This window comes from Lepisosteus platostomus, chromosome 8 (assembly GCF_059453375.1).
Source record: "Lepisosteus platostomus isolate fLepPlt1 chromosome 8, fLepPlt1.hap1, whole genome shotgun sequence".
Taxonomy (NCBI): Eukaryota; Metazoa; Chordata; class Actinopteri; order Semionotiformes; family Lepisosteidae; genus Lepisosteus; species Lepisosteus platostomus.
The window spans coordinates 17715097-17742346 of record NC_142618.1 but is presented as its reverse complement, the minus strand read 5'-3'; the positions used below and the strand labels follow the sequence as shown (position 1 = coordinate 17742346).

At 50.4% G+C, this 27250-nt stretch overlaps 1 protein-coding gene across 1 annotated transcript; it reads left to right on the top strand.

Moving 5' to 3' along the window:
* Nucleotides 1-1505: 1505 nt before the first annotated feature.
* On the top strand, nucleotides 1506-25695 carry LOC148656947 (FACT complex subunit SSRP1-like). Its single transcript, XM_088644294.1, has 16 exons — nucleotides 1506-2330; nucleotides 3603-3788; nucleotides 5247-5352; nucleotides 5619-5812; nucleotides 6763-6993; nucleotides 7090-7193; nucleotides 7735-7863; nucleotides 8455-8676; nucleotides 9344-9416; nucleotides 17064-17202; nucleotides 18187-18232; nucleotides 18346-18481; nucleotides 19076-19246; nucleotides 19501-19607; nucleotides 21628-21793; nucleotides 24125-25695. The coding sequence occupies exons 1-16, from the start codon at nucleotides 2277-2279 to the stop codon at nucleotides 24185-24187; spliced, it is 2127 nt and encodes a 708-aa protein (XP_088500420.1). The 5' UTR covers nucleotides 1506-2276; the 3' UTR covers nucleotides 24188-25695.
* The last annotated feature ends 1555 nt before the right edge of the window (nucleotides 25696-27250 follow it).

The following is a 27250-nucleotide window of genomic DNA, read 5'->3' as shown; positions in this document are numbered from 1 at the left end:
CTGTTTCGTCCTTAATTGTGAAAGTCTCTGGTCTATCTCCCCCCTCCCTGGTCTCTCTGTTGGAACAGGACTAATCCCAGATTACCAAAGCAAACAGAGTGTATCTGTCTCACTGTGTTCAGTGCCTCTTCTATCTCTTCCTATTGTGCCCCAGTCATTCCTGAAGCATTAGCAGTGTTTGCTGGGTGATTACTTTAATACCTCCATGGCACCTCACTCTGACAACTGCTACACCAGACTGCACACATAGTGTGGCCACAGCTAGTGTGTGCATGGTGCAGGAGAGAGATTGTGTGTTTTGTGTGTACAGTATGTGAAAGGGAGTGTGTGTATTGTGTGTACAGGGTCTGAGAGAGAGAGTATGAGTGTGTATTGTGTATGCAGTGTAAGCAATTGTGTGTATATTTCACATGCAGTGTGTGAGGGAGTGTGTATGTATTGTGTGTCAGCAGGTGTGTGTGTAGTGTGTGTAGTATGTGACAGTGAGTGTATGTAGTGTGTGTAATCTGTGTGTGTGTAGTCTATTTGTGCAGTGTGTGTGCAGTGTGTAGTGTGCATGTGTAGTGTGTGTGCAGTGTGCATATTGTGTTTGTGTAGTGTGTGTGGTGTGCATGTGTAGTGTTTGTGTAGTGTGGGTGGTGTGCGTTTGTAGTGTGTCTGGTGTGCGTGTAGTTTGTGTAGTGTGTGTGTGGTGTTTGTGTAGTGTGGGTGGTGTGCGTTTAGTTTGTGCAGTGTGTGCGTGTAGTTTGCGTAGTGTTTGTGTAGTGTGGGTGGTGTGCGTGTAGTTTGTGTTGTGTGTGTGGTGTTTGTGTAGTGTGGGTGGTGTGCGTGTAATTTGTGTAGTGTGTGCCAGGAAGCGCGGTGTTTTTACAGAACAGTCCGGACAAACCCGCTGCACTGATCGCTACAGCCCGGCTGCTTTGTTTCCCCACAAGGCTAAAGCTTTCAGTTCACAGACCCCATGAATTATACATTCCTCCATCTTAAATTATATTTGTCTGTATCTTTGAAGTTTTTCAAACACTAGAGTGATTCTGTCCAGAAAAATATTATTGGACGTATTTGCGCCTCCCTGCGACACTGAACCGACAGCGGCTGCTCCGAGCACGAAAACCTCAAGCGCGGTCTATGTCTCCCTCTGCTGTCGGAGTGTGTGTGTATCGTTTATACAGTGCGTGAGAGTTATTGTGTATACAGTTCGTGTGTATTGTATATACAGTGTGAGTGTGTGTGTGGTGTATACTTCATGTGTATTGTGTGTACAGTGTGAGTGTGTGTTGTGTACTCAGTGAGAGAGAGAGTGTGTGTATTGCATATACAGTTTAAGTGTGTGAATTGTGTATACAGTATGAGAGTGTGTGTATTGTGTGTAGAGTGTGAGTGTATTGTGTACAGTGTGAAAGTGTGTGTATTGTGAACACAGTGTGAGAGTGTGTGTGCATTGTGTATCTAGTGTGTGTGTATTGTGTATACAGTTTGTATGTATAGAGTGAGAGTGTGTGTATTGTGTCCATTGTGTGAGTGTGTGGATTGTGCACTCAGTGTAAGCGAGTGTTTGTGTATTTGTACACGTATGAGAGAAGCAGTTTGTAGAGCGTGTTTACTGTGTTGTCTCACTAAGCCCATATAAACTCCCCGAGGCCAAGACAGCGCCTCCACGGTCCCCACGGATTGTGTGCGCTATTACGGTAAAAGAACAACAATAACCATACAAATTTATGCGTTGTAAAGGTCGATAGTTCATATAGATTGTATTTGGCTGGGCTCGCCCTTTTCAAGCGGAGGCAGAGTAAAATACATTGCGCCAGTTCTTTGTGTTATACGGCAGGTCGTAAGGAAGCGGAAGTCAACGCTTTGAGTTTCCGGCTCCTCTTCCGGTAGAGGCCCAGGTGGCGGGTTTGTCGCGGGAAAGTGTCTTCTGTAACACAAGTAATCGCGATTTCCGAAGACATTTTACAACAGGGGCACCGAAAGTTGTAAGTCCAAGAAGACTAAGCGCATGTCCTTTCATTTCTTCGCAATCGAAATTAACAGTTAAGAGACGCAGCTGGGGCACCGCAAAGCAACATTTTAAACCCCTTGTTATTTATGCGCTATGTTGTGTTGACTCGGCGTGGTGACTTACTGAGCGCCGGGAGAGGAGTCGTTGGTTTCGAATCGTGCCGGGCACTCGGAGCAGTACCATACCGCACCTCGTTGTTGATAGAGCCCGTTATTTCGCAGCTACAGACATTTGAAGTCTCAGTTTGTAACCCGTGGAGTGTCGCAGTGGAAAAATGGGAGACACTCTGGAATTTAACGAGATCTACCAAGAGGTGAAAGGATCGTGGGTGAGTTACACTGAGCTCTCTCTTCCTCTGCATCTCGGATTGAGAAATATTCAGTGGTGACGAGGGGCTTATAATTTTCAGAATTTTACTGTTGTTTGTAGTCGTAGGATATACTGTATATTCTCTCTCAGTGCAGTGTTAATGTCCTGTAGTGTCCAGTCAGTGTGTCTGGGCTATATTAACCCCTCTCTCTCAGTCCAGTGTTAATGTACTGGCGTGTCCAGTCAGTGTATTAACCCCCCTCTCTCTCAGTGCAGTGTTAATGTCCCGTAGTGTCCAGTCAGTGTGTCTGGACTGTATTAACCCCTCTCTCTCAGTGCAGTGTTGTCTGGACTGTATTAACCCCTCTCTCTCAGTGCAGTGTTAATGTCCTGTAGTGTCCAGTCAGTGTGTCTGGACTGTATTAACCCCTCTCTCTCAGTGCAGTGTTAATGTCCTGTAGTGTCCAGTCAGTGTGTCTGGACTGTATTAACCCCTCTCTCTCAGTGCAGTGTTAATGTACTGGAGTGTCCAGTCAGTGTGTCTGGACTGTATTAACCCCTCTCTCTCAGTGCAGTGTTAATGTCCTGTAGTGTCCAGTCAGTGTGTCTGGACTGTATTAACCCCCCTCTCTCTCAGTGCAGTGTTAATGTCCCGTAGTGTCCAGTCAGTGTGTCTGGACTGTATTAACCCCTCTCTCTCAGTGCAGTGTTAATGTCCTGTAGTGTCCAGTCAGTGTGTCTGGACTGTAATAACCCCTCTCTCTCAGTCCAGTGTTAATGTCCTGTAGTGTCCAGTCAGTGTGTCTGGACTGTATTAACCCCTCTCTCTCAGTGCAGTGTTAATGTCCTGTAGTGTCCTGTCAGTGTGTCTGGACTGTATTAACCCCTCTCTCTCAGTGCAGTGTTAATGTCCTGGAGTGTCCAGTCAGTGTGTCTGGACTGTATTAACCCCTCTCTCTCAGTGCAGTGTTAATGTCCTGTAGTGTCCAGTCAGTGTGTCTGGACTGTATTAACCCCTCTCTCTCAGTGCAGTGTTAATGTCCTGTAGTGTCCAGTCAGTGTGTCTGGACTGTATTAACCCCTCTCTCTCAGTGCAGTGTTAATGTACTGTAGTGTCCAGTCAGTGTGTCTGGACTGTATTAACCCCTCTCTCTCAGTGCAGTGTTAATGTACTGTAGTGTTCAGTCAGTGTGTCTGGACTGTATTAACCCCTCTCTCTCAATGCAGTGTTAATGTCCTGTAGTGTCCAGTCAGTGTGTCTGGACTGTATTAACCCCTCTCTCTCTTTCAGAATGATGGTCGTCTGCGTCTCAGTAAGCAGGCTGTGGTGTATAAGAACAGTAAGACCGGGAAGGTGGACAATATCCCCGCGAGTGAGCTGACAGAGTGCGTGTGGCGGCGAGTGTGCCTGGGTCACGGGGTGAAGCTGCTGACCAGCACAGGACACATCTACAAATACGATGGCTTTCGGGAAAGTGTGAGTACACTGGCCAGCCCCCTCACACGCCGCCAGAGATCGAGGACAGGGATGTTGTGCCGTATGGATTTCATGAGCAGGGTCTGTCTGGCGGAGTCTGTTAGGAGAGATGTCTTGGCTGCAATAGAATGACAGGGGTTATGCTGAGTGTGTGTCTCTAGTACCTCCTGTCAGTACCTCTTACCTCCTCCTCTCTCATTGAAGACACACACTCTCTCTCTCGCTCTCGCTCTCTTTCTCGCTCTCTCTCAGTGTACAGCCCTGTGAGAAGACGCACTGTCAATTCAATTCAAGGTGCTTTATTAGCATGACCGATGGGTACAATCAGTGTTGCCAAAGCAAATGAAAGTAATGATATTTACATTAAACAAAAAATAGAAGTAAAATAAAATCTACAGACATTTACAACAAAGACATATTATAAAATATTGACATGTACTGTAGGCGGCTGGAGCATTATTGGGAGACAGACTCACTGTTCCTCAGACTGTGACAGGAGCCTGGCCATAGAAACTGGGCGACACAGGCAGACCTGGCTGCCCGGAGAGGACAGGCTGTGCTCCCACTGCCAGGGGGGAGAAATGGAGACAGAGGTGCACTTCCTACTGCACTGTGAGGTCACTGTCTCTCTCTCAGTGTACAGCCCTGTGAGAAGACGCACAATTTAGTTCAATTCAAGGTGCTTTATTGGCATGACCAATGAGTACAATCAGTGTCGCCAAAGCAAAACAAATACAATTAATGTAAAACAAAACATCTACAGTCGTTTACAATAAAGACACATCATAAAACGTTTACTTATGGACATATGGAGCATTATTGGGCTACAGGTTCACTGTTCCTCAGGCTGTGACAGGAGATCACATACTGGGCTGCCAATTCAACTGAGTTCCCTCCTCCCTCTCCCAGTAGGATTGGGACACTCTCTCATTGTACAGCCCTGTGAGAAGATGCACACATTAGTTTCCTTCCTATCTGTTATCGGGTTTTGCATTAGGATGTACAGTAGATGTTCGTAAACATCAAACATCTAAAGAACACATGTTTATTTGAGAAACAAGATGTCTTAATAGAGCTGCAGTCTTTTCCCAACGGCATCATGTAGCTCTGGAACGTGTGAATGATCTCTTCAGAGAAACAAAAATCATCGTTCAGCAATCCTGGAGCTATTTGGACCAAGTTCAGTGCAACATACAGTCTAACAAGTTGATGTTGTTGTGCACTTACAAGTGGATGAGACCTCTGAGAGTTTTGTGGTAGATGATTTCTCAGGAAGCCCGATTGCTAGTGTACTGGTGCGGGCAGAGCACCTCCATCTGGATCAGAACGAGTCCGCTGTCCCAGGTTGGGAATTGTGGTCCTTCGTGTCCCCCAGGTGCCTGCCTCTCAGTGGGGTCCTTGTAGGTCTGTGGGCCTGGTGCCCCCCTGAGCTGATGTCGTGCCCTCTTATGTCCGCAGGACTTTGAGAAAATCTCGGAATATTTCAAGAACAATTACAGGGTGGAGCTGATGGAGAAGGACCTGTGTGTGAAGGGCTGGAACTGGGGTACAGCCAAGTTTGGAGGTACGCGTTCAGGACAAGTACAGACAGGGTGTCATCACTGTTGTCAATTTCATACCCTTATGCAGGAGGGTTTAAGTATGAAAAAATATATACTCAGTGTGTGAATCTGTATCATAGTAACCCTTCTCTCTCAGTGCAGTGTTAATGTCCTGTAGTGTCCATTCAGTGTGTCTGGACTGTATTAACCCCTCTCTCTCAGTGCAGTGTTAATGTACTGGAGTGTCCAGTGTGTCTGTACTGTATTAACCCCTCTCTCTCTCTCTCAGGTCCTCTGCTGTCATTCGAGGTCAGTGACAGTCCTGCGTTCGAGGTCCCCCTGTCGAATGTGTCCCAGTGCACTACAGGGAAGAATGAGGTGACTCTGGAGTTCCACCAGAACGACGATGCCGAGGTCTCACTCATGGAGGTCCGTTTCTACGTGCCCCCCACTGCGGCGGATGACGGGCTTGACCCTGTTGAGGTTTGTCTCTCTCCCTTCTTCTCTGTCTCCGGTCTCTTAGTGAGCACAGAACAGGTCATAAACGTGACCCGTTTGGTCTTTTGTAGTTAACAGATTCCAAGATCTCAGCTATCAGGCTATCGGCTTCAAACAGCAGTTCCTTGTGTGTTCTATTTAAAAAGTATTTCTGCATAGTTTCCATTGGTTCCTTTGTATTTTTGTTTGTTTCACTTTTGATTCTGAATAAATCCATTGGGTTGACTTTGCAAGTGTCTTTAAGGATTTTGAATGCTTGCATTAGGTCCCCACATAGTCTTCTCTGTGCAAGACTCAAGAGACTCAGTTCCTTCGGCCTGTCAGTGTGGACACTCCCTTCAGACTGAAGAGACTCAGTTCCTTCGGCCTGTCAGTGTGGGACTCTCCCTTCAGACTGAAGAGACTCAGTTCCTTCGGCCTGTCAGTGTGGGACTCTCCCTTCAGACTGAGGAGACTCAGTTCCTTCGGCCTGTCAGTGTGGGACTCTCCCTTCAGACTGAGGAGACTCAGTTCCTTCGGCCTGTCAGTGTGGGACTCTCCCTTCAGACTGAAGAGACTTCAGTTTATTAGTGTCAATTTGCCCCACATCTGTACTGTTTTCTATTTAGTAATCAATTCTCAGTCCAAATGTACATATTTCCCTGAATACCTACTGCAGTAAACTCAAGGATTGATGTGTCCTGGGAAACACTCCACATGCCCTGTGTGCAACCATTATGCCCACTCCTGGGTCCGTTAAGGGCTTCACTCCGCTAGTCCTGTCCACAAGTCAGGAGCAACCCTGTCTTTGCCGTTGTGTGACTGGCCGGAGGGGGGGGGCACCTTCTCCGCCTCCCCCAGCTCCAGCAGGCGAGGGAGGTGCGCTCGTCTCTGGGACGCCTCCCTGCGCCCACCACGGCCTCACCCCCTCTCTTCCGCGTCTCCGTCTCTCGCAGGCCTTCGCGCAGAACGTGCTCTCCAAGGCCGACGTGATCCAGGCCACGGGCGACGCGCTGTGCATCTTCCGGGAGCTGCAGTGCCTGACCCCCAGGGGGCGCTACGACATCCGCATCTACCCCACCTTCCTGCACCTGCACGGCAAGACCTTCGACTACAAGATCCCCTACACCACCGTGCTGCGGCTCTTCCTGCTGCCCCACAAGGACCAGCGCCAGATGTTCTTCGTGGTGAGCCGGGCGCTCTGGGGGGTCGTGCCGCGCACGTGTGCGTTAGAGGTGGGGACGTGAGCCACACCTGTCTCTCTGTGCTTCCCCCCCCCACAGATCAGTCTGGACCCCCCCATCAAGCAGGGTCAGACGCGCTACCACTTCCTCATCCTGCTGTTCTCCAAGGAGGAGGACATCTCCCTGACCCTCAACATGAGCGAGTGAGTGCGGCCTGCAGAGGAGGCGCTGTCCCACACCATTACGTTCGTATATTTCGGGGTTAGAAAGAATCGGCCTTGATGGGAGCGGTTCGAACCACCATAAAAGTCAAATATACACGGTAATCTGTACCAACTCCAATTTTACATCACAAAATAGAGGAGGTTTTCAGGTATGCAGTGCCATATTCTGAGATTCACAACGAGGCAACAGTTGTCTGCTGCACCACCTGTACATCTCGTTACCGTGACTAGTGAGCAGGAAGGGCTGCTTCACAACACAATTCATGTGAGCTCTCGCCGTGAGTGAGACCAGGGGTTTGCGCCAGAATGGCGACTTACAGTACTGTCACAGAGTTTCACGATTTTGTGCTTAATTTGAAATGTGTAGAATCTGGCAAGAGTCAGTTGTTACCGAGATTCAATAACAGGTCTGAGAAAATGGGGGCTGCAGTTCCCCTTTGGTCTCTCTTTCCCTCTCCCTCTCTCTACCTCTTTCTCTCTTTCCCTTGTTCTTAATCCATTTCTTTCTCCTCTCTCCCAGGGAGGACGTGGAGAAGCGCTTCGAGGGCAAGCTCAGTAAGAACATGTCCGGCTCTCTGTACGAGATGGTGAGCCGTGTGATGAAGGCGCTGGTCAACAGGAAGATCACCGTGCCCGGAAACTTCCAGGGGTGAGCTCTGCTCTCTCGCTCTGCCGCCCCACGCGGGCCGGGCCCTTATCCCTCTTCCTAGAGGACCCGAGCCCCCGCCGCCTCTCCTCTGCAGTCCGAATCCGGCTGGAATTGGTAAAGATGAGGATCTAGGCTGTAGTTTAATGAGGTGAATCAGGGGGCCTGATTCGCGGTCACTTGTTGCAGCTGGTCAAGTCTGCACAGTTGAACAGCACAACGAGACACACAAACTCACAGACTAACAGCCCATCTAGCCCCATTTGACTGTAAGTAATTGATCCAGCGATCTCATCCCACCATTTCATGAAGGAAACCAGAAAATCGTTTTCCACTACAGGGTTGGGCAGCTTGTTCCACGCTCCCACTACCCTTTGTGTAAGGAAATGGGCCCTGCTCTGTTTTAAATACTCCCTGGGTCTTGTTTCACCTGGTCGCGGTCTTCGAGGGTTTTGAATGTATGTGTCGGGTCCCCTCGCAGTCTGGTGTTCAGCTCTGAAGAGACTCAGTTCCTCCAAGGCCTTGTAAAATCCTGGCTGTAAGAAGCAGGATCAAACTGCTGACCTGCGGCGACTCTCCTCCGTCCCCTCACAGCCACTCGGGGGCGCAGTGCATCACCTGCTCCTACAAGGCCAGCTCGGGGCTGCTGTACCCGCTGGAGCGCGGCTTCATCTACGTGCACAAGCCCCCCGTGCACCTGCGCTTCGACGAGATCGCCTGCGTCAACTTCGCCCGCGGCACCACCACCACCCGCTCCTTCGACTTCGAGATCGAGACCAAGCAGGCCGCCCAGTACACCTTCAGCAGCATCGAGAGGTGAGAGAGCTGCGTGCTCCTTCCGGGAGAAGGGCTCGTGGGCAGGAGGAAGCCGAGCGGCGGCGGCGGCACCTCTGGGTGCGGGTAGGGCGCCGCCGCTCGGAAGGAACGCGTTTCCGAAGAGAGAGGGCTGGGGAGGCTCATTCTCCCTCGGGCAGAGCCTGCAGTTCTGGAGAAAGAGCTGGCGTCTTGTCACGAAATACCCAGGCTGCCCTCGACGCGGGGGTCTGGAACCGACTCTGAGTCCTTTTCGCTCGACCCCTGCGCCCATCGGCAGGGCTGTGCGAGCTGGATCCTGGCACTGGCCAGCTCACAGGACCACGGTTCCAGTATAAAACACTGTGTTAATAACCTCCATTATACAAAAACACTTGTGTATTCACTAGTGAACGATATTGCAGCCCGCTTAGTTCCAGACTGATCAGTGCAGGGAGAATCAGCACTAACAGAAACAGTGCCTAACCAGACATCGCTGTATAGTACAGTATATATAGAAGTAGAAATTATAGAAAAATCTGAAACTCCTGAGTTTAGTAGTGGAAGTTATTTCAGGAAGCGCTGTGTAAGTGCACGTTGCAAGTTGTGAAGTGGTTTCCAACTGGCCAAGGCCAGTGTCTCTTCACCCAGGGGCCTGTGAGCTATGACCTGTGATCTTTCTGTCTTCCAGAGAGGAGTATGGCAAGCTGTTCGACTTCGTCAATGTCAAGAAGCTCAACATCAAGAACAGGGGCTTCAAAGAGGTAGGTAGCCCGAGATTCGCGGTCAGCAGCAGTGCCAGCGTGGTCACTCCTGACAGCCCGTCCTCGTGGGCCCTGTGTCCAGTGTCCAGCTGTGCTGGAATGAGCAGCTGGACACGATACCGTCATGCAGGGCCTGACTCAGACGAGCGTGCGCGTCATGCTGTGACCATGTATGGACGTAGTCTCTCTCTGAGTAACTGTGATAAACATTGGTGTCTTGTTCTTCTGAGATCTTCTTTTAATTTTGTATTTTTCCTTTTTGTTTTGTCCTCTAGAAAAATAAGGTGGGTTCTTGTCCAGAGTACTGGCAAGGGTTTGCGATTAAAGTTGGTGAGGACACTGCATGGTGTGGATTTTTACTGTTTCTTGCAGGGTAATATGGGACTTCTGATCAGCTGGTTATAAAGTCAATCCATTGTAAATGATCATTCAAAACATACATTTTATTTGGGTAAAATGGTAGTTTATTTAAACCTTTCTTTCATTCACCTCTATCGCATACTTTACTGTATTTCCTTATTTCCTGTTCCCGGTCCTGTATAGTAACTTTATCACCTGCTCTATTTCACTGTTATCTCCATCTCCTCTCACACGTCTCCTGTCCTGTACCGTAGCTGTCTGTATCACCTGCTCTATTTTCGTGCTATCTCTTCTCACTGTGTCTCCTCTCCTGTCCTGTACTGTAACTCTTAGTATCACAGTTATTCCCTGTTATCTCCTCTCAGTGTCTCCTGCCGTGTCCTGTAACTGGCTGTAACACCTGCTCTGGTCCCCTGCTATCTCCCCTCACTGTGTCTCCTGTCCTGTACCGTAACTGGCTGTATCAGCTGCTCTATTCTCCTGCTATCTCCTCTCACTGTGTCTCCTGTCCTGTACTGTAACTGGCTGTATCAGCTGCTCTATTCTCCTGCTATCTCCTCTCACTGTGTCTCCTGTCCTGTACCGTAACTGTCTGCATCACCTGCTCTATTCTCCTGCTATCTCCTCTCACTGTGTCTCCTGTCCTGTACCGTAACTGGCTGTATCAGCTGCTCTATTCTCCTGCTATCTCCTCTCACTGTGTCTCCTGTCCTGTACCGTAACTGGCTGTATCAGCTGCTCCATTCTCCTGTTATCTCCTCTCACTGTGTCTCCTGTCCTGTACCGTAACTGTCTGTATCAGCTGCTCTATTCTCCTGCTATCTCCTCTCACTGTGTCTCCTTTCCTGTACTGTAACTGGCTGTATCAGCTGCTCTGTTCTCCTGCTATCTCCTCTCACTGTGTCTCCTGTCGTGTCCTGCAACTGACTGTAACACCTGCTCTGGTCCCCTGCTGTCTCCTCTGTCACTGTGTCTCCTGTCCTGTGCAGTAGGTGTGTTTCAGTGTATGCCTGCTCTGGCCCCCTGTGTCTATCTGAATGTCTCCTTGAACTCCATGCGAAGGCCTGTACGGGGATGATTCCAGATAAGATCTCTTGAATCTGAGTGGCTTTGACTTTGTAACCTGCTGATGTGCTTGTGCTGCTGCGAACAGTGGACGTCCTGGACGGACTGGACTGGACTGTGAGTGTGTCGAGTTACTGAAGGCACGGGGAAGGGATTTCTTACTTTGTGCAGGGGTGGAGAAACCAGGGAGTCCCTGTCCGAGAGAGAGCGGAGACAGTCCTGCTCTGCCCTTCTGACTGCGCCGGGGGGCTCGCGCTGCGGTCTCTCCAGCACTCAGCCCATCCGTTCTGCGCAAGTGTGAGGCTCGGCACTGGTCTGTGCCCCACAGCCGCCGTCTGCCAATGTGCCCCTGCAGCCCGTTGCTGCGCCTAAAAAACCCCAAACGCGCCTTGTCGCCCCCGCGTAGAAAAACCGCCCGCCCTCCCTCGCTCTGCCTGCCGTTGCCCTGTCCCACGGCGCGCTGTTGCGAGTCCAGTTCATAGCGAGGTGTCACGCTAACCTCCGCAGAGACGCATGGGAACGATGCCATTCCGCACGTTCCGCAGCTGGGGGTGTCTACAGGAGGTGACCGAGGGAAGTAACGAGTGTCAATAGAAAATCGGGGGCTGACCCCAGCACCCCTGCTGGCAAGCAGATTAGAAACTGTCAGGCCCGCCCCCTGTGGCCTGGGAAACTGAGCAGTGACTCTCCCGGGCGTAAGGTTTCCCCATTCCTGTAGAAGTGAGATAGGGTAATAAACTGGGCAGCAGGCAAGAGCCATCAGACCGCACCTGCTTCTGCTATTTACAGTCCCTGCCATACCCATGAGGCCCTGAGACCTTGAAACGGAGACACAGCCGTTTCTGAGAGGGAACAGGGGCAACCTGTTGTAAAATAACCAGACTCCTTGCTGGGTTCAGTTCCTCCCTAAACACGTGATAAGTGAGAATCTTGTCTCCCTGCTTTGATCAAACTTATTTTTGCTTGTTTGAAAGAGGGTTTCTCCACCGTTACACAATTTAAGTTGCTGTTTACGTTGACACAGCAGACTTGAGTCTCTCTAGATAAAACTGCGATTATAACCAGACTCCTCTTGCCACTGACAGAGGAGGGATGCACTCCAGGCTGAATTGGACTGACTTCACTGTGAGCTGGATGAGTTAACTGAGACTATAATCAGCCTCACACTGACCGCAGTTTGAGACTCTCCATTCTAGACTGGACTTTACTGACTTTATTGAGACCTGGGTTAGTTATTAACCCAGATCAGAATCAGGCTCACACTCACAGTGGTCAGAGTGACTCCAGGTTGAACTGGACTGAATTTCCTGTGAGCTTGATTAATTAACTGAGACTATAATCAGTCTCCCATGGACACTGACCGAGCAGTATGAGCCAATGATCTTGCTTTGAATATCGAATCTCAGTAACAAAGGAGAGCAATTGTGGGTTTGATTTTAACAAAGTGATTGATTTTAAGGCTAATTGCTTTGCTTCCAATAATTGTATATGTGCTTTATTAAAGCAGTGTTCATCCACAATGACCCCTGTTCTGTCTGCATTAACAATCCAAGGGCGAGGCAATAAGTTCATAGAACAAGGTGTTCCCATAGAGCTGGACCCCTGGCAAGCCTGAGGCTTGAGGGGTGTGCGCTGGGGAAGACACTGGCACTGTAGTGAGGTCGTGACCCTGAAGACGTCAGTCGCTCGGCCGGCTCGTAAGTCCCCCTCCACAGGGGCGTCCAGCGAGGGCGGGCGAGCGTGCCGATGGCGCCCCCAGACGCGGGCTCTTCCTGGCCGGGGGGCTGTCCCCGTGGTGGTGTGGCGGTGCCCCCGGCGCTGTCCGAGGTCACGGCCAGGAGGGGGCCCCGCGACCTCGGGGCTCTGTGGGACGCTGTCGAGTGTGAGGAGCTGCTCGCTGACCCCCGCCGTGCGAGCCTCCGGACCGGAATGGCCATCTCTGTGGTCGTGACCCGTGTTGTGTTGCCATCTTGTGGCATCGCGGTCTGAGGAGGCCAGGCCACAGGCACATCCTGCAGACTGACTGGACTGTGAGCTGGATTCGTTAACAACTGAGATTATAATCAGACTCGCACGGACAGAGCAGGCTGAGACACTCTAGACTGGACTGTGAGCTGGATTAGTTATTACCTGAGATTATAATCAGACTCGCATGGACAGAGCAGTCTGAGACACTCTAGACTGGACAGACTGGACTGTGAGCTGGATTAGTTATTACCTGAGATTATAATCAGACTCGCTCGGACAGAGCAATCTGAGACACTCTAGACTGGACAGACTGGACTGTGAGCTGGATTAGTTATTACCTGAGATTATAATCAGACTCGCACGGACAGAGCAGTCTGAGACACTCTAGACTGGACAGACTGGACTGCGAGCTGGATTAGTTATTACCTGAGATTATAATCAGACTCGCACGGACAGAGCAATCTGAGACACTCTAGACTGGACAGACTGGACTGTGAGCTGGATTAGTTATTACCTGAGATTATAATCAGACTCGCACGGACAGAGCAGTCTGAGACACTCTAGACTGGACAGACTGGACTGTGAGCTGGATTAGTTATTACCTGAGATTATAATCAGACTCGCACGGACAGAGCAGTCTGAGATACTCTAGACTGGACAGACTGGACTGCGAGCTGGATTAGTTATTACCTGAGATTATAATCAGACTCGCACGGACAGAGCAATCTGAGACACTCTAGACTGGACAGACTGGACTGTGAGCTGGATTAGTTATTACCTGAGATTATAATCAGACTCGCACGGACAGAGCAGTCTGAGACACTCTAGACTGGACAGACTGGACTGTGAGCTGGATTAGTTATTACCTGAGATTATAATCAGACTCGCTCGGACAGAGCAGGCTGAGACACTCTAGACTGGACAGACTGGACTGTGAGCTGGATTAGTTATTACCTGAGATTATAATCAGACTCGCATGGACAGAGCAGTCTGAGACACTCTAGACTGGACAGACTGGACTGCGAGCTGGATTAGTTATTACCTGAGATTATAATCAGACTCGCACGGACAGAGCAGGCTGAGACACTCTAGACTGGACTGTGAGCTGGATTAGTTATTACCTGAGATTATAATCAGACTCGCATGGACAGAGCAGTCTGAGACACTCTAGACTGGACTGTGAGCTGGATAAATTATTACCTGAGATTATAATCAGACTCGCTCGGACAGAGCAGGCTGAGACACTCTAGACTGGACAGACTGGACTGCGAGCTGGATTAGTTATTACCTGAGATTATAATCAGACTCGCTCGGACAGAGCAGGCTGAGACACTCTAGACTGGACAGACTGGACTGTGAGCTGGATTAGTTATTACCTGAGATTATAATCAGACTCGCTCGGACAGAGCAGTCTGAGACACTCTAGACTGGACAGACTGGACTGTGAGCTGGATTAGTTATTACCTGAGATTATAATCAGACTCGCTCGGACAGAGCAGTCTGAGACACTCTAGACTGGACAGACTGGACTGTGAGCTGGATTAGTTATTACCTGAGATTATAATCAGACTCGCACGGACAGAGCAATCTGAGACACTCTAGACTGGACAGACTGGACTGTGAGCTGGATTAGTTATTACCTGAGATTATAATCAGACTCGCACGGACAGAGCAGTCTGAGATACTCTAGACTGGACAGACTGGACTGCGAGCTGGATTAGTTATTACCTGAGATTATAATCAGACTCGCACGGACAGAGCAATCTGAGACACTCTAGACTGGACAGACTGGACTGTGAGCTGGATTAGTTATTACCTGAGATTATAATCAGACTCGCACGGACAGAGCAGTCTGAGACACTCTAGACTGGACAGACTGGACTGTGAGCTGGATTAGTTATTACCTGAGATTATAATCAGACTCGCTCGGACAGAGCAGGCTGAGACACTCTAGACTGGACAGACTGGACTGTGAGCTGGATTAGTTATTACCTGAGATTATAATCAGACTCGCATGGACAGAGCAGTCTGAGACACTCTAGACTGGACAGACTGGACTGCGAGCTGGATTAGTTATTACCTGAGATTATAATCAGACTCGCACGGACAGAGCAGGCTGAGACACTCTAGACTGGACTGTGAGCTGGATTAGTTATTACCTGAGATTATAATCAGACTCGCATGGACAGAGCAGTCTGAGACACTCTAGACTGGACTGTGAGCTGGATAAATTATTACCTGAGATTATAATCAGACTCGCTCGGACAGAGCAGGCTGAGACACTCTAGACTGGACAGACTGGACTGCGAGCTGGATTAGTTATTACCTGAGATTATAATCAGACTCGCTCGGACAGAGCAGGCTGAGACACTCTAGACTGGACAGACTGGACTGTGAGCTGGATTAGTTATTACCTGAGATTATAATCAGACTCGCTCGGACAGAGCAGTCTGAGACACTCTAGACTGGACAGACTGGACTGTGAGCTGGATTAGTTATTACCTGAGATTATAATCAGACTCGCTCGGACAGAGCAGTCTGAGACACTCTAGACTGGACAGACTGGACTGTGAGCTGGATTAGTTATTACCTGAGATTATAATCAGACTCGCGCGGACAGAGCAGGCTGAGACACTCTAGACTGGACAGACTGGACTGTGAGCTGGATTAGTTATTACCTGAGATTATAATCAGACTCGCACGGACAGAGCATTCTGAGACACTCTAGACTGGACTGTGAGCTGGATTAGTAGAGATTATAATTAGACTCGCATTTACAGTCTGAGACACTCTAGACTGGACTGTGATCTGGATAAATTATTAACTGAGATTATAATCGCTCACACTGACACTGACAGAGCAGTCTTGAGAGGCTGCTGGATGGTCTGCACTGGGTTGATTTTATTGTGAGTTTGGTTTTTAACTGGGATTATAATCAGACTCATGATGACAGCAGTCTGAGCCTCTCCAGACTTTTCTGTTTTAACTGTGAACTGGATTAGTTGTTAACAGCGATTATAATCAGACTCACACTGATAGAACAGTCTGAGATGCTCCAGGCTGTACTCGACTGACTTTACTGTATGATTACTTAACTGAGATTATAATCAGACTCTGTTGACACTGACAGAGCAGTCTAAGCCTTCTTAGACTGTACCGACTTGACTGTGAGCTGAACTTTCTTTAATTTGGACACCTCCTGCAGAGATGTGCTGTGTCCATCCAGCACGGACAGTTTGAAGAAGTGGACTGAGCTCCCTTGACCCTTGCATGAAGTACCTTGTTGTATAAAGTTATTGTCTTACCCTGGTTATATTAACTTCATGTGTTGCTTATGTGGGAAAACACTCTCACTGAGTGATGTATGTGCCTTGTCTCAGGAAGAGCTGCTGTTTGTTTCTAGATGTGATAGCTCTGTCTCAGAGCTCAACTCAATATCGCGGTGAGTCCAGATTAACACTGAGAGCCCCAGTCTGCCTCCAGGACTGTGGATCAGAGGACTGAACTGCCTGAGCTACTGTCTCACTGAATCATTCAGGTTAACACTGATCTGCAGCCCCTGACTGAAGGGAGGATTGGGGCACACAGATTAGAATAATACAGTGATAGTTTACTATTCCAAGAGCCAGACTCTCCAGATTCCCTTATTCACCCCCCTGTGCAGTGTTTAAAGAGCCAGACTCTCCAGATTCTCTTATTAACCCCCCTGTGCAGTGTTTAAAGAGCCAGACTCTCCAGATTCCCTTATTAACCCACCTGTGCAGTGTTTAAAGAGCCAGACTCTCCAGATTCTCTTATTAACCCCCCTGTGCAGTGTTTAAAGAGCCAGACTCTCCAGATTCTCTTATTAACCCCCCTGTGCAGTGTTTAAAGAGCCAGACTCTCCAGATTCTCTTATTAACCCCCCTGTGCAGTGTTTAAAGAGCCAGACTCTCCAGATTCCCTTATTAACCCACCTGTGCAGTGTTTAAAGAGCCAGACTCTCCAGATTCCCTTATTAACCCCCCTGTGCAGTGTTTAAAGAGCCAGACTCTCCAGATTCCCTTATTAACCCCCCTGTGCAGTGTTTAAAGAGCCAGACTCTCCAGATGTATTTTTACGTAGCGTAGCCTGGGGGTGAAGATGGAGTCGGGGTGGTAGGGTAGAGTGCTGTCACACTGGGAGTCGAAGAAGCCTGTTGCCCAGTCCGATGGGTTTTTGCGGTGCCTGTAAGCGTTCGCACTCCCTCAGACGTCTGGTTTGTCGCGGTTTCAGGGCATGAAGGGCAACGACAACGTGTACTCGGACTCTGATGATGACCAGCACGATGCCTACCTCGAGAGGATGAAGGAGGAAGGGAAGATCCGGGAGGAGGCGGCCAACGACAGCAGCGATGAATCGGGAGAGGAGACCGGTGAGTGACGGGCCAGGGGGGCCAATCAGAGCTGAGGGTTGTGTGCGCGAGGTTGTGCAGTTGTTGCGTGCCTGGACCACCCGATAAGTTAACAGCTCTAACGCACTCTCGATTTGACTCGCAAAATCTGCTCAAATTTCGTCTGTAAAATCAGAGATGCCCCGAATTTCCCCACGGAAATGCACAAATACAAAAACAAGGTGAAGAGAAATACTACATGGGAATTTAAAATTCTGGAGTGCCGCTGGTGCCCTACAGGGGTGGATCGATTGTGATGGGTGTGTTTTTGCACCTGTCAGATGCATCTGAGTTTTTTTACAGAATTTTTACAACACGTCAAATGAGTTTGTGTGTTCATGATAAAAACAGTTTTTGTTAACTGTGTTGATTGCTGTTTCCTTCTAAATCTTAACTAATTTTAAGGTATGTGAGACATTAAAGTTATATTATGTGTAACTATACTGTATGTAACTACTATTTATGATGTTTATACTATATATAGCTATACTATAGATATGATCAGGCTGAAAAAACCTCATTTGAGATTTCACAGCCACTTGGCAGTAATGGACACCCCTAACCTTGACCCGTTATGAGTCCGATTGCCGGTAGAGCTCCTTAAATCGGGGGACTGTTCAGGGGCAGGGGGGGCATTTAACAGCAGACGCCGTGAAGAAGGACACGGAAGTCTTACTGCCCTGACAGCACTGTACCCGAGTTAGGCAGGTCCACTCCGAGACCTGAGGGAGGTGAATAACAGTGGGGTTCCCTGGAGAGAGTGGGCCGCACTGCGAATCGGCACCCGAGCTCCTCCCACGGGAGGACGGGGCTGAGATCCGAGGCACAACCAGGCTGTCAGTGAACACGAGGGTCACACCGGAGGGGCGGGGCCCCTGTCCACATTGACAGGAAGTGAGGTCGGCTTCGGCGGAAAGCGCCGCCCGTCGTTCTCACGTGCGTTGTGTTCTGGGCTTTCCCTTCCAGACGAGTCCTTCAATCCCGGAGAAGAGGACGAGGACATTGCGGAGGAGTGAGTACTTGTCGGAATCGTCAGTGGGGTTAGTGTTGATGGGGTAATGAGCGTCGCTCTGTTCCGGGGTCCTCCTGACCCTCTGCTCTGTCCCCCACTCCCCCCCCCCGCAGGTATGACAGCAACGCCTCGGCCAGCGACAGCAGTGCGGACGATGGGGAGAACGACAGCGAGGCCGAGAAGGAGAGGCCTCCCAAGAAGGTCAAGGTGGAGAAGGAGAAGAAAGTGTCGAAGCCCCGGAAGAAGGAGGTGAGAGGGCAAGTGGGGGCGCCCCGGGGGAAGGGGGGCCCCTTTCTTCGCAGGTCTGAGTCGGCTGTGTGGGTTGAAGGGGTTCCTCTGGTTCTGTCAGGGCAGGAGGCTCTGCCTTGATATGGCCCTCCCTCAGTTAGGGGCAGGACAGGGGACAGCTACCAGCAGGGTCATGACAGCAACCAGAAGCACTTGCATGCTGGGAGTCACGCCAACCCTCTGATTTGGTCCAGTCTGGCATGACGGCCAAATACCTCCTCTCAATTCGGACCCATTTCATGTTCTCATGTTAGCGGATTTTGCCCATCTGGCCCGTTTGCTCGTTAGCAGGTAATTCATGACAGGTCTCATCAAGTTTTTTCTTACAAGAACCCAGGGTATCGCCTTCAATAACATCGCTTGGCAGCTTGTTCCACGCTCCCACCACGCTTTGTGTAAAGAAGTGCCACGTGTTCTCGGTCTGAAATTCACTCCCACACCTTGCGTGTTTCACTGAAGAAGTTGGAAAGTTGTCGGGAGTTTGAGTGTTCAGTTTTGTTTGGCGTTATTAACTGGGTGTCTGCCTCTCCTGTCTCCCTGCCTCCCTCTTCTCAGAGCAAGAAGGCGAAGGACACTGGCGCCCCCAAGAGGCCGATGAGCGCCTACATGCTGTGGCTGAACGCCAGCCGGGAGCGCATCAAGTCAGAGAACCCAGGCATCAGCGTCACGGAGATCTCTAAGAGGGCTGGGGAGATGTGGAAGAGCTTGGGCAAGGACAAGAAGGAGGTGTGTCCTTCTCCGTCTGTGTGCAGTGTGTCTCTCTCTCAACAGTGTACTATACTGTATTAACCCCTCTCTCTCAGTGCAGTGTTAATGTCCTGTAGTGTCCAGTCAGTGTGTCTGGACTGTATTAACCCCCCTCTCTCAGTGCAGTGTTAATGTCCTGTAGTGTCCAGTCAGTGTGTCTGGACTGTATTAACCCCCCTCTCTCAGTGCAGTGTTAATGTGCTGCCTCTCTAAAATGTACTTCTCTTTCTCAGGAATGGGATCAGAAAGCAGGGGAGGCGAAGAGAAACTATGAGAAAGCTCTGAAGGAGTACAAGGAGAGTGGTGGTGGTGGTGGTGGTGCCCCAGCTTCCAGCAAGAAGTAAGTGTGGAATGCAGTAGTACCAGTGCCTGATAGTTCTCATGTCGCTCGTTGCCCAAAGTATCATTGGAGCTGGGCTGGTGGCTCCTGGATTGCGGAGATGTCAGAGCGAAGGCATCATGGCCAGGAGGGTGCTGAGTGGACAGGCTCAGTAACCACACTCTGGACACACTGACTGACGTCTGTCTAACACAAACATTCCCCCACACCCCCGGGAGGACAGGCTCAGCCTGGACATGGAGACTGGAAACAGACAGACCTGACTGTCCGGAGAGGACAGACTCAGTGAGTACAGCCTGGACAAAGAGACTGGACACAGACAGACCTGACTGTCCAGGGAGGACAGGCTCAGCCTGGACATGGAGAGTGGACACAGACAGACCTGACTGTCCAGGGAGGACAGACTCCATGAGTACAGCCTGGACATGGAGACTGGACACAGACAGACTGGACTGTCCAGAGAGGACAGGCTCAGTGACCACAGCCTGGACATAGAGACTGGACACAGACAGACCAGACTGTCCAGGGAGGACAGACTCAGTGACACAGCTTGGACATGGAGACTGGACACAGACAGACTAGACTGTCCAGAGAGGACAGACTCAGTGAGTACAGCCTGGACAAAGAGACTGGACACGGACAGACCTGACTGTCCAGAGAGGACAGGCTCAGTGACCACAGCCTGGACATGGAGACTGGACACAGACAGACCTGACTGTCCAGAGAGGACAGGCTCAGTGACCACAGCCTGGACATGGAGACTGGACACAGACAGACCTGACTGTCCAGAGAGGACAGGCTCAGTGACCACAGCCTGGACATAGAGAGTGGACACAGACAGACCTGACTGTCCAGGGAGGACAGACTCCGTGAGTACAGCCTGGACAAAGAGACTGGACACAGACAGACCTGACTGTCCAGGGAGGACAGGCTCAGTGACCACAGCCTGGACATGGAGACTGGACACAGACAGACTGGACTGTCCAGAGAGGACAGGCTCAGTGACCACAGCCTGGACATAGAGAGTGGACACAGACAGACTGCACTGTCCAGAGAGGACAGGCTCAGTGACCACAGCCTGGACATAGAGACTGGACACAGACAGACCAGACTGTCCAGGGAGGACAGACTCAGTGACACAGCTTGGACATGGAGACTGGACACAGACAGACTAGACTGTCCAGAGAGGACAGACTCAATGAGTACAGCCTGGACAAAGAGACTGGACACAGACAGACCTGACTGTCCAGAGAGGACAGGCTCAGTGACCACAGCCTGGACATGGAGAGTGGACACAGACAGATTGGACTATCCAGGGAGGACAGGCTCAGTGACACAGCCTGGACATAGAGAGTGGACACAGACAGACTGGACTGTCCAGAGAGGACAGACTCAGTGACACAGCCTGGACATAGAGAGTGGACACAGACAGACTGCACTGTCCAGAGAGGACAGACTCAGTGACACAGCCTGGACATAGAGAGTGGACACAGACAGACTGCACTGTCCAGAGAGGACAGACTCAGTGACACAGCCTGGACATAGAGAGTGGACACAGACAGACTGCACTGTCCAGAGAGGACAGACTCAGTGACACAGCCTGGACATAGAGAGTGGACACAGACAGACCTGCCTGTCCAGAGAGGACAGGCTCAGTGACCACAGCCTGGACATGGAGAGTGGACACAGACAGATTGGACTATCCAGGGAGGACAGGCTCAGTGACACAGCCTGGACATAGAGAGTGGACACAGACAGACTGGACTGTCCAGAGAGGACAGACTCAGTGACACAGCCTGGACATAGAGAGTGGACACAGACAGACTGCACTGTCCAGAGAGGACAGACTCAGTGACACAGCCTGGACATAGAGAGTGGACACAGACAGACTGCACTGTCCAGAGAGGACAGACTCAGTGACGCAGCCTGGACCGACTCTGGGGGAGACGGGTGACTGGAGCAGTGTTCCCGCCCTGCTTGCCTGACGCCGCCCTGCTGTCCCGCTCGTGTCTCTGCTCAGAGAGGCCAAGAAGAAGGGCAAGTCGGAGGAGAAGAAGCCGGCGAAGAGCGTGGGCGCGCCGGCCGCGGACAGGGAGAAGGGCAGCGAGAGCTTCAAGAGCCGCGAGTTCATCTCCAGCGACGAGAGCTCCTCCGACTCTGACCACGGCAAGGGCAGCAAGGCGCAGGTGAGGGGCAGTCGCTCCGTCTGCTGTCAGCCAGTGCAGTTATACACACCCCCCTCTGCCATCGTGCGGTCCTCCGGGGCAGGAAGATGTAGAGACGTCTGGGCTGGCCTGTGGGGCGATTGGTCTGCCACCCCTGTGAGTCATTTAGACCAGCCTGTAGGGCAATTGATCTGCCCTCCCCTAAGGGGTGTTTAGACTGCAGGACAGCTGGGTTTGGGGGCAAGTTTGTTTTAAGTTGGGAAGGACGCAGGTAGCCTGACACACCGGGAGCAGCAGGGGGCGCCGTTTCTCCATGGTGAAGCCAGCCAGGGGGGTCCAGGATGTAGAGGAGAAGGATTGCAGTGTTTCTCGCTGTGTCGCGTGCCCTGCTTCTCAGTGGCGCTGCGTGTCGGGGTGACGCTGAGAGCATCCCCCACCCCCAGGCACAGGAGGGTTTGCGGGGTACAGTCGTAGTGGCCTGAGTCTCAGTGTTTTAGGGATCTGCGGAAAGAGCCCATTTACACTGGGAGCTGTTTGGCTCACAAGCGATTCCTGCTCGGCGATTGAAGAGTCCAAGCTTTGGCCTTTTGGGATTTTTTTTTATTTATTCCTTTTAGCATTCATTTTGATGCTGGTTTGTCAAATATTTGACTTGGTTTTTGTGTGGCCAAATGTATGCCTGTTTTTTGGTTTGATACGAGGGGTTTAGGACTTTATTCAGTAGTCTCCGAATATTTAGGACTGGTTAAAGCTGTGCAGATGGCTAGGCATGTGTCTTTGTGCTGGTGTGCTCTCTTGATGTCGGGCGTGATCTTAACTGTGACCGGGATGTCGGAGAGAGGCGGTTGAGGCACTACCACAGGAGGGGTCCAGGTCGGTGATGGCGTAGTCCACCACACTGCTGCCCGGAGCTGAGCTGTAGGTGAACCCGCCTGAAGAGTCCCCTCCGGTCCTGCTGTTGATGATGTAGAGGCCCAGCCCTTGACAGAGCTGCAGCAGCTCGCTCCCAGTGCTGTTGACCGTGGTGTCATGGCTGCACCTGTGTGAGGTGACTGGTGTGTGGTACACAGGGGGTTGTCTAACTATGTGACTGTTTCCCTGTGTGCTGGTAAAGTCTGCCTGCGTGCCTGTTTGTGTGTTGAGGTCACCACACAGCAGCACGTTTCCCTGGCTCTGGAGGTGGCAGATCTCTCTGCGGAGGCTGGAGAGAATTTTTCCTCTCTGGAATATGAAGAACGTGCAGATTAGTCTGCCTATTCTGAGCCTGAGCTGTGATGCCCCTGTCTTTACAGGCTGTATTGAGTCACTGAGCTCCTCTCTGTACCACACAATGGTCCCCCCATCGACCCGGCCCTGGGTAATTCAGGGGGTGATCGGCCTGTGGCCTGGGGGACAGTGCGGGGCCGTGTCTCCTCGACACCACGTCTCCAGTAGGAACATGATCTCTGTTCTTTCTGTATTCTTAATAAACTCTGGGTCCGTGCTCCTCAGCCTGGATTTCGAGGAGCCCAGGCCCTGAATGTTCCACGTACTGATGGTAAGAGAGCTCATTCTGGCTTTAGAACTTTTTATTTTATTGTTTTCTGGAACAGCAGCAAGCTAGTGTAGAGTTAGTGCTGTCAGCAACACTTTATAGACTCAGTACTGATTCGTTTTTTTATCATGGTTCATTCTTCTTAGTAATGCTCTATGGGGTTTGTGTGTGGGCTGTCCTGTTGGTTTATGTGCTGGTGTCGGAGTTTGTGAGACGAGTGCAGGTGTACCTCAGGGGGTGCTGTATCACTTTGGGCTCAGAGCTGGTTCTGCCCGCTGTGCTGGCTGCAGCCGCAGTGTAGCTGTCCTGGACGGGCTCGGTCCAGTCCTGCTGCTGTGCTGCGTGAGGTCGGTGCTGTGTACTCCTGGTCCTGGTTTGGTTCTGTTGCTGAGCTGGGTCAAAGCTATGATGTGTAGTACTGGGCCTGGCCTGGCTGTGTGCTGTGTGCTGTGTGCTATGTAGGTCCAGATTGCCTTGAGATGTGCCCAGTGTGGTGTCCTTCAGTGTTCTGGTGAAGAAACCGATGGCCTGTTTCTTGAGGCGTACTTGGTTGTGCAGGTGCTGGGTCCCCAGGGTTGGGTGGTGAGTCAGGTGGATGTTGGGGAGCAGAGCACAGCACCGTGAGATCTCAGAGCTGTCTTTCTGGATCATGTCTTTTCATGGCAGCGGGGTGGAGATCGCGACTCTGGTAGAGCCTGTCTGGCAGCACGGGAGTTCCCTCACTCCACTCTCCTGAGGACTGGGCCACCTGCTCTTGATGGGTCCCCCGGTCGCTGGGGCCACTGTGTGTGATGATGTGTCCCCTCTCTCTCCCACAGGGCTCAGATGAGGAGGAGATCGCAAGTACTCCCCCCAGCTCTGAGGAGTCTGGATCCGACTGAAGCCAACCTCGTTAACCAATAAACTGGACTCATTAACCAATGAGAGGAAAAGTGACCAAGAGGGACCCAAGCATCACACAGGCAGAACACACTCTGCTTTTTCTTCTGTAAATAGTGATTTGTAGGCTTGTATTTGTTGCTGAACTGACTCAAGTTTAGTCTTTGAAAGTTCGAATGACTGAAGTCAGAGATTAAGCCCATTCCTCAAGATTTATTTGAATTTTTTCAATTTTGTTTGATTACCCTATTTTTTTTCCTAAGAAGGTTCTGGGCCATTTTTCAAGCGTGCTGTTGTTTCAGAGCACACCTCTGGGAAATGCGTACTCATTAAAACCTCTAGTGTTTCTGGACATCCTGTACTTTCAGCTTGATGACAGTGTTTTATAGGATTATTTCATCTGGAAGAGAAAATAAAATACATTTCCCATGATTCTGACTGCTAGGTATGAGAGCAGAAAAACTACACTTCCCATTGCTTCCTGCCCATGGGCATGAGGACAGAGAAAAACTATCTGATGGGTGTGATCTGCTGATGGGAGAGGGTAACTGTAATGTTCCTTTGGATTTGAAAGGGATGTGAAGTCTGTGCTCCAGTACCATGCAAATCCATGCTTCTGTGAACCATTCTGGTTTTGGCATTGTGTGCAAATGCAGATATTGGATTCCAGGGGAGGTAGTGTACTTTGTACTGATACAATAGTATTAACTTAGACCTCCCTTGAGCTCCTGTGATTTCTTTTTGTGACCCAGACTCTTATCACTATATCCTAGTGTACCCTGGATGATGTAGTCCTTAGAAACATTCGAGAGGACTGCAAATCCCACTTGTTTGGCACCCCTTTACTTTGCTTTCAATGCAGTGTAGCATGGGAACTGTAGTTCTCGTTAATCTGGGGATCAAGTCTGTGAACACAGGTTGAAGATGAGACTGTATGTTGCATGAAGGCCATTTGCTTGTACTTCTGTGCTGTGGATGCCTAATGTGCCTTGCTGAAGTGCGGGAATTGTAGTTTATTTTTTATTTTGCCTTCCAGCCTCTTACAACTCTCTAGTCTGTAGTGCGAAAGCTGACTATCAGGATTTCACACTTACATTTTCTACAAAGAACTGACTTGTCTTTTCCCTGACACGGTCCCTCTTTTGCTCGGCCTTCTATGTTAATGTGTGAGACACTCACACAACAGGACAGGAGACACAACAAGAGAGAAAAGAGATCACAGAGAATCCATCAATAATAAACACAACAGGACAGGAGACACATTGTGAGAGAGATCACAGAGAATCCATCAATAATAAACACAACAGGACAGGAGACGGAGAGATCACCGAAAATCTGACAGTAATAAACGCACACGAGGACGCCAGAGACAGAGGAGAAAAGAGCTTGAATTAGAATAGACTACAGAATAGAGTTGAAGTCTAGAGATCTTATTGTCAAGTTGAAACCATGTGGAATGGTTTGTTTTTGTGTACTGGCTCAAATCAATAAACATTTTGTATAAAAAGGATATCCTGATTTGGTAGTTTTTCTTCTTAATTGATCACTTTTCTCTTACTCAGAATTTAAATGCGGGACCTTACAGTGCATCACAGAAAGCCATGTTTTTCAAAAGTTAAATCCCTTCCACAGCTACCCATCATTCCAGTACAGACTGGCACAGACATACCAGAGCACAGTACAGACCCACCTGTATAGACTGGCACAGACATACCAGGGCACAGTACAGACCCACCTGTACAGACTGGCACAGACATACCAGGGCACAGTACAGACCCACCTGTACAGACTGGCACAGACATACCAGAGCGCAGTACAGACCCACCTGTACAGACTGGCACAGACATACCAGGGTGCAGTACAGGCCCTACAGTACAGACTGGCACAGACATACCAGGGCGCAGTACAGGCCCGACTGTACAGACTGGCACAGTACAGGCTGGCATGCGGCACAGCTGTTGTCTTGTCCTTCCTCTTCCTCTGTGGGATCAGGACGATGGGAAGCTGCAGTCTGATCCCTCCTCTCCTCCAGCCCGCCCGCCCAGTCGTCTCGCCCTGTGTCTCCTGAGCAGATTCAACCAGCTCCACTGGACAATGAAGTACAGAGCTTCCAAAGCAATAAAAACTTGAAGACATTTACAACAAAAAACATTATTATGTATTTTGTCAGGGTCTGTTATGTGTCAAATACTCAGCTAGTTTGTTTGGTCTTTTTAGGGTTCTGTAGCATTCCAGCTTGTGTGTCCCAGTGGGTGAGGTAGAGCTGTCTGCCTTGTGTTGTGATTTCATGCTGTTTAAGCAGTGCTGTCCTGAGGCTGGCTGGTGTCAGTGAGCGTCAGGACCAGCTGGCTGGAGGGGGCTCTTCTCTGAGCTCAGCTCTTGGCTCAGAAGGGCCTTGTAGTGGTGCAAATTCTGGTCACTGTTTCTCAGATGTAACTGAGATTTGATTGCTCTCTTCTGTGTATTGATTAACAATGAGCATTGGTCTGATTCTGGCCTGCCTGTGTTGTTAGGTGTGTTTCATTGCACAAAGATGACATTTCTACAGAACTCTGTGTGCACTATGGGGTGTTTGTCCCATTGAGTGTAATCCTGGTCTGTGAGGGGACCCCACACTTCACTGCCGTATGGAGCAAAGGGTTGGGTTAAACTTTCAAATCATTGTAGGTAGATTTTGGATAGGGGGGTTGATATTGTAGTGCCTCCTTCTAAAGGCATAGAGAGCCCTGCTCATCTCAAGTCTCATCTCATCTTAACTGCTGCTCTGCTGACTCTCTCCTCCCTCTCAGCTGCCCTGTCAGCTCGGTGGAGAGCGGCTGGCCATGTCCGTGGAAGCTGAGTGCTCCCGGTTAGACTCGGCTGGGAGGTGGAGCAGGTCTCTGAACGATTTAGAGCCCTCTCCTCCGCCAGCCTCTTCGTGGTCTGACCAGAGCTGCTCAGTCTATCGAGCCCCCTCCCTCCGTCAAGTCCGAAGGTGCCGAGGAGGTAGAGGAGCTGGTGTGGTGACGTCGGCGCCCTCACTGCGCGTAGCAGGGTCCTCAGGGCTGAGGGAGGTCTCTTCAGCT

Bases quoted from the DNA above. Each gene is read 5' to 3' on its own strand.
- LOC148656947 (XM_088644294.1), top strand. From the start codon at position 2,277: ATGGGAGACACTCTGGAATTTAACGAGATCTACCAAGAGGTGAAAGGA. The intron at 3,789-5,246 runs GTGAGTACACTG...TTATGTCCGCAG, and splicing joins ACGATGGCTTTCGGGAAAGT to GACTTTGAGAAAATCTCGGA. The intron at 7,194-7,734 runs GTGAGTGCGGCC...CCTCTCTCCCAG, and splicing joins CTGACCCTCAACATGAGCGA to GGAGGACGTGGAGAAGCGCT.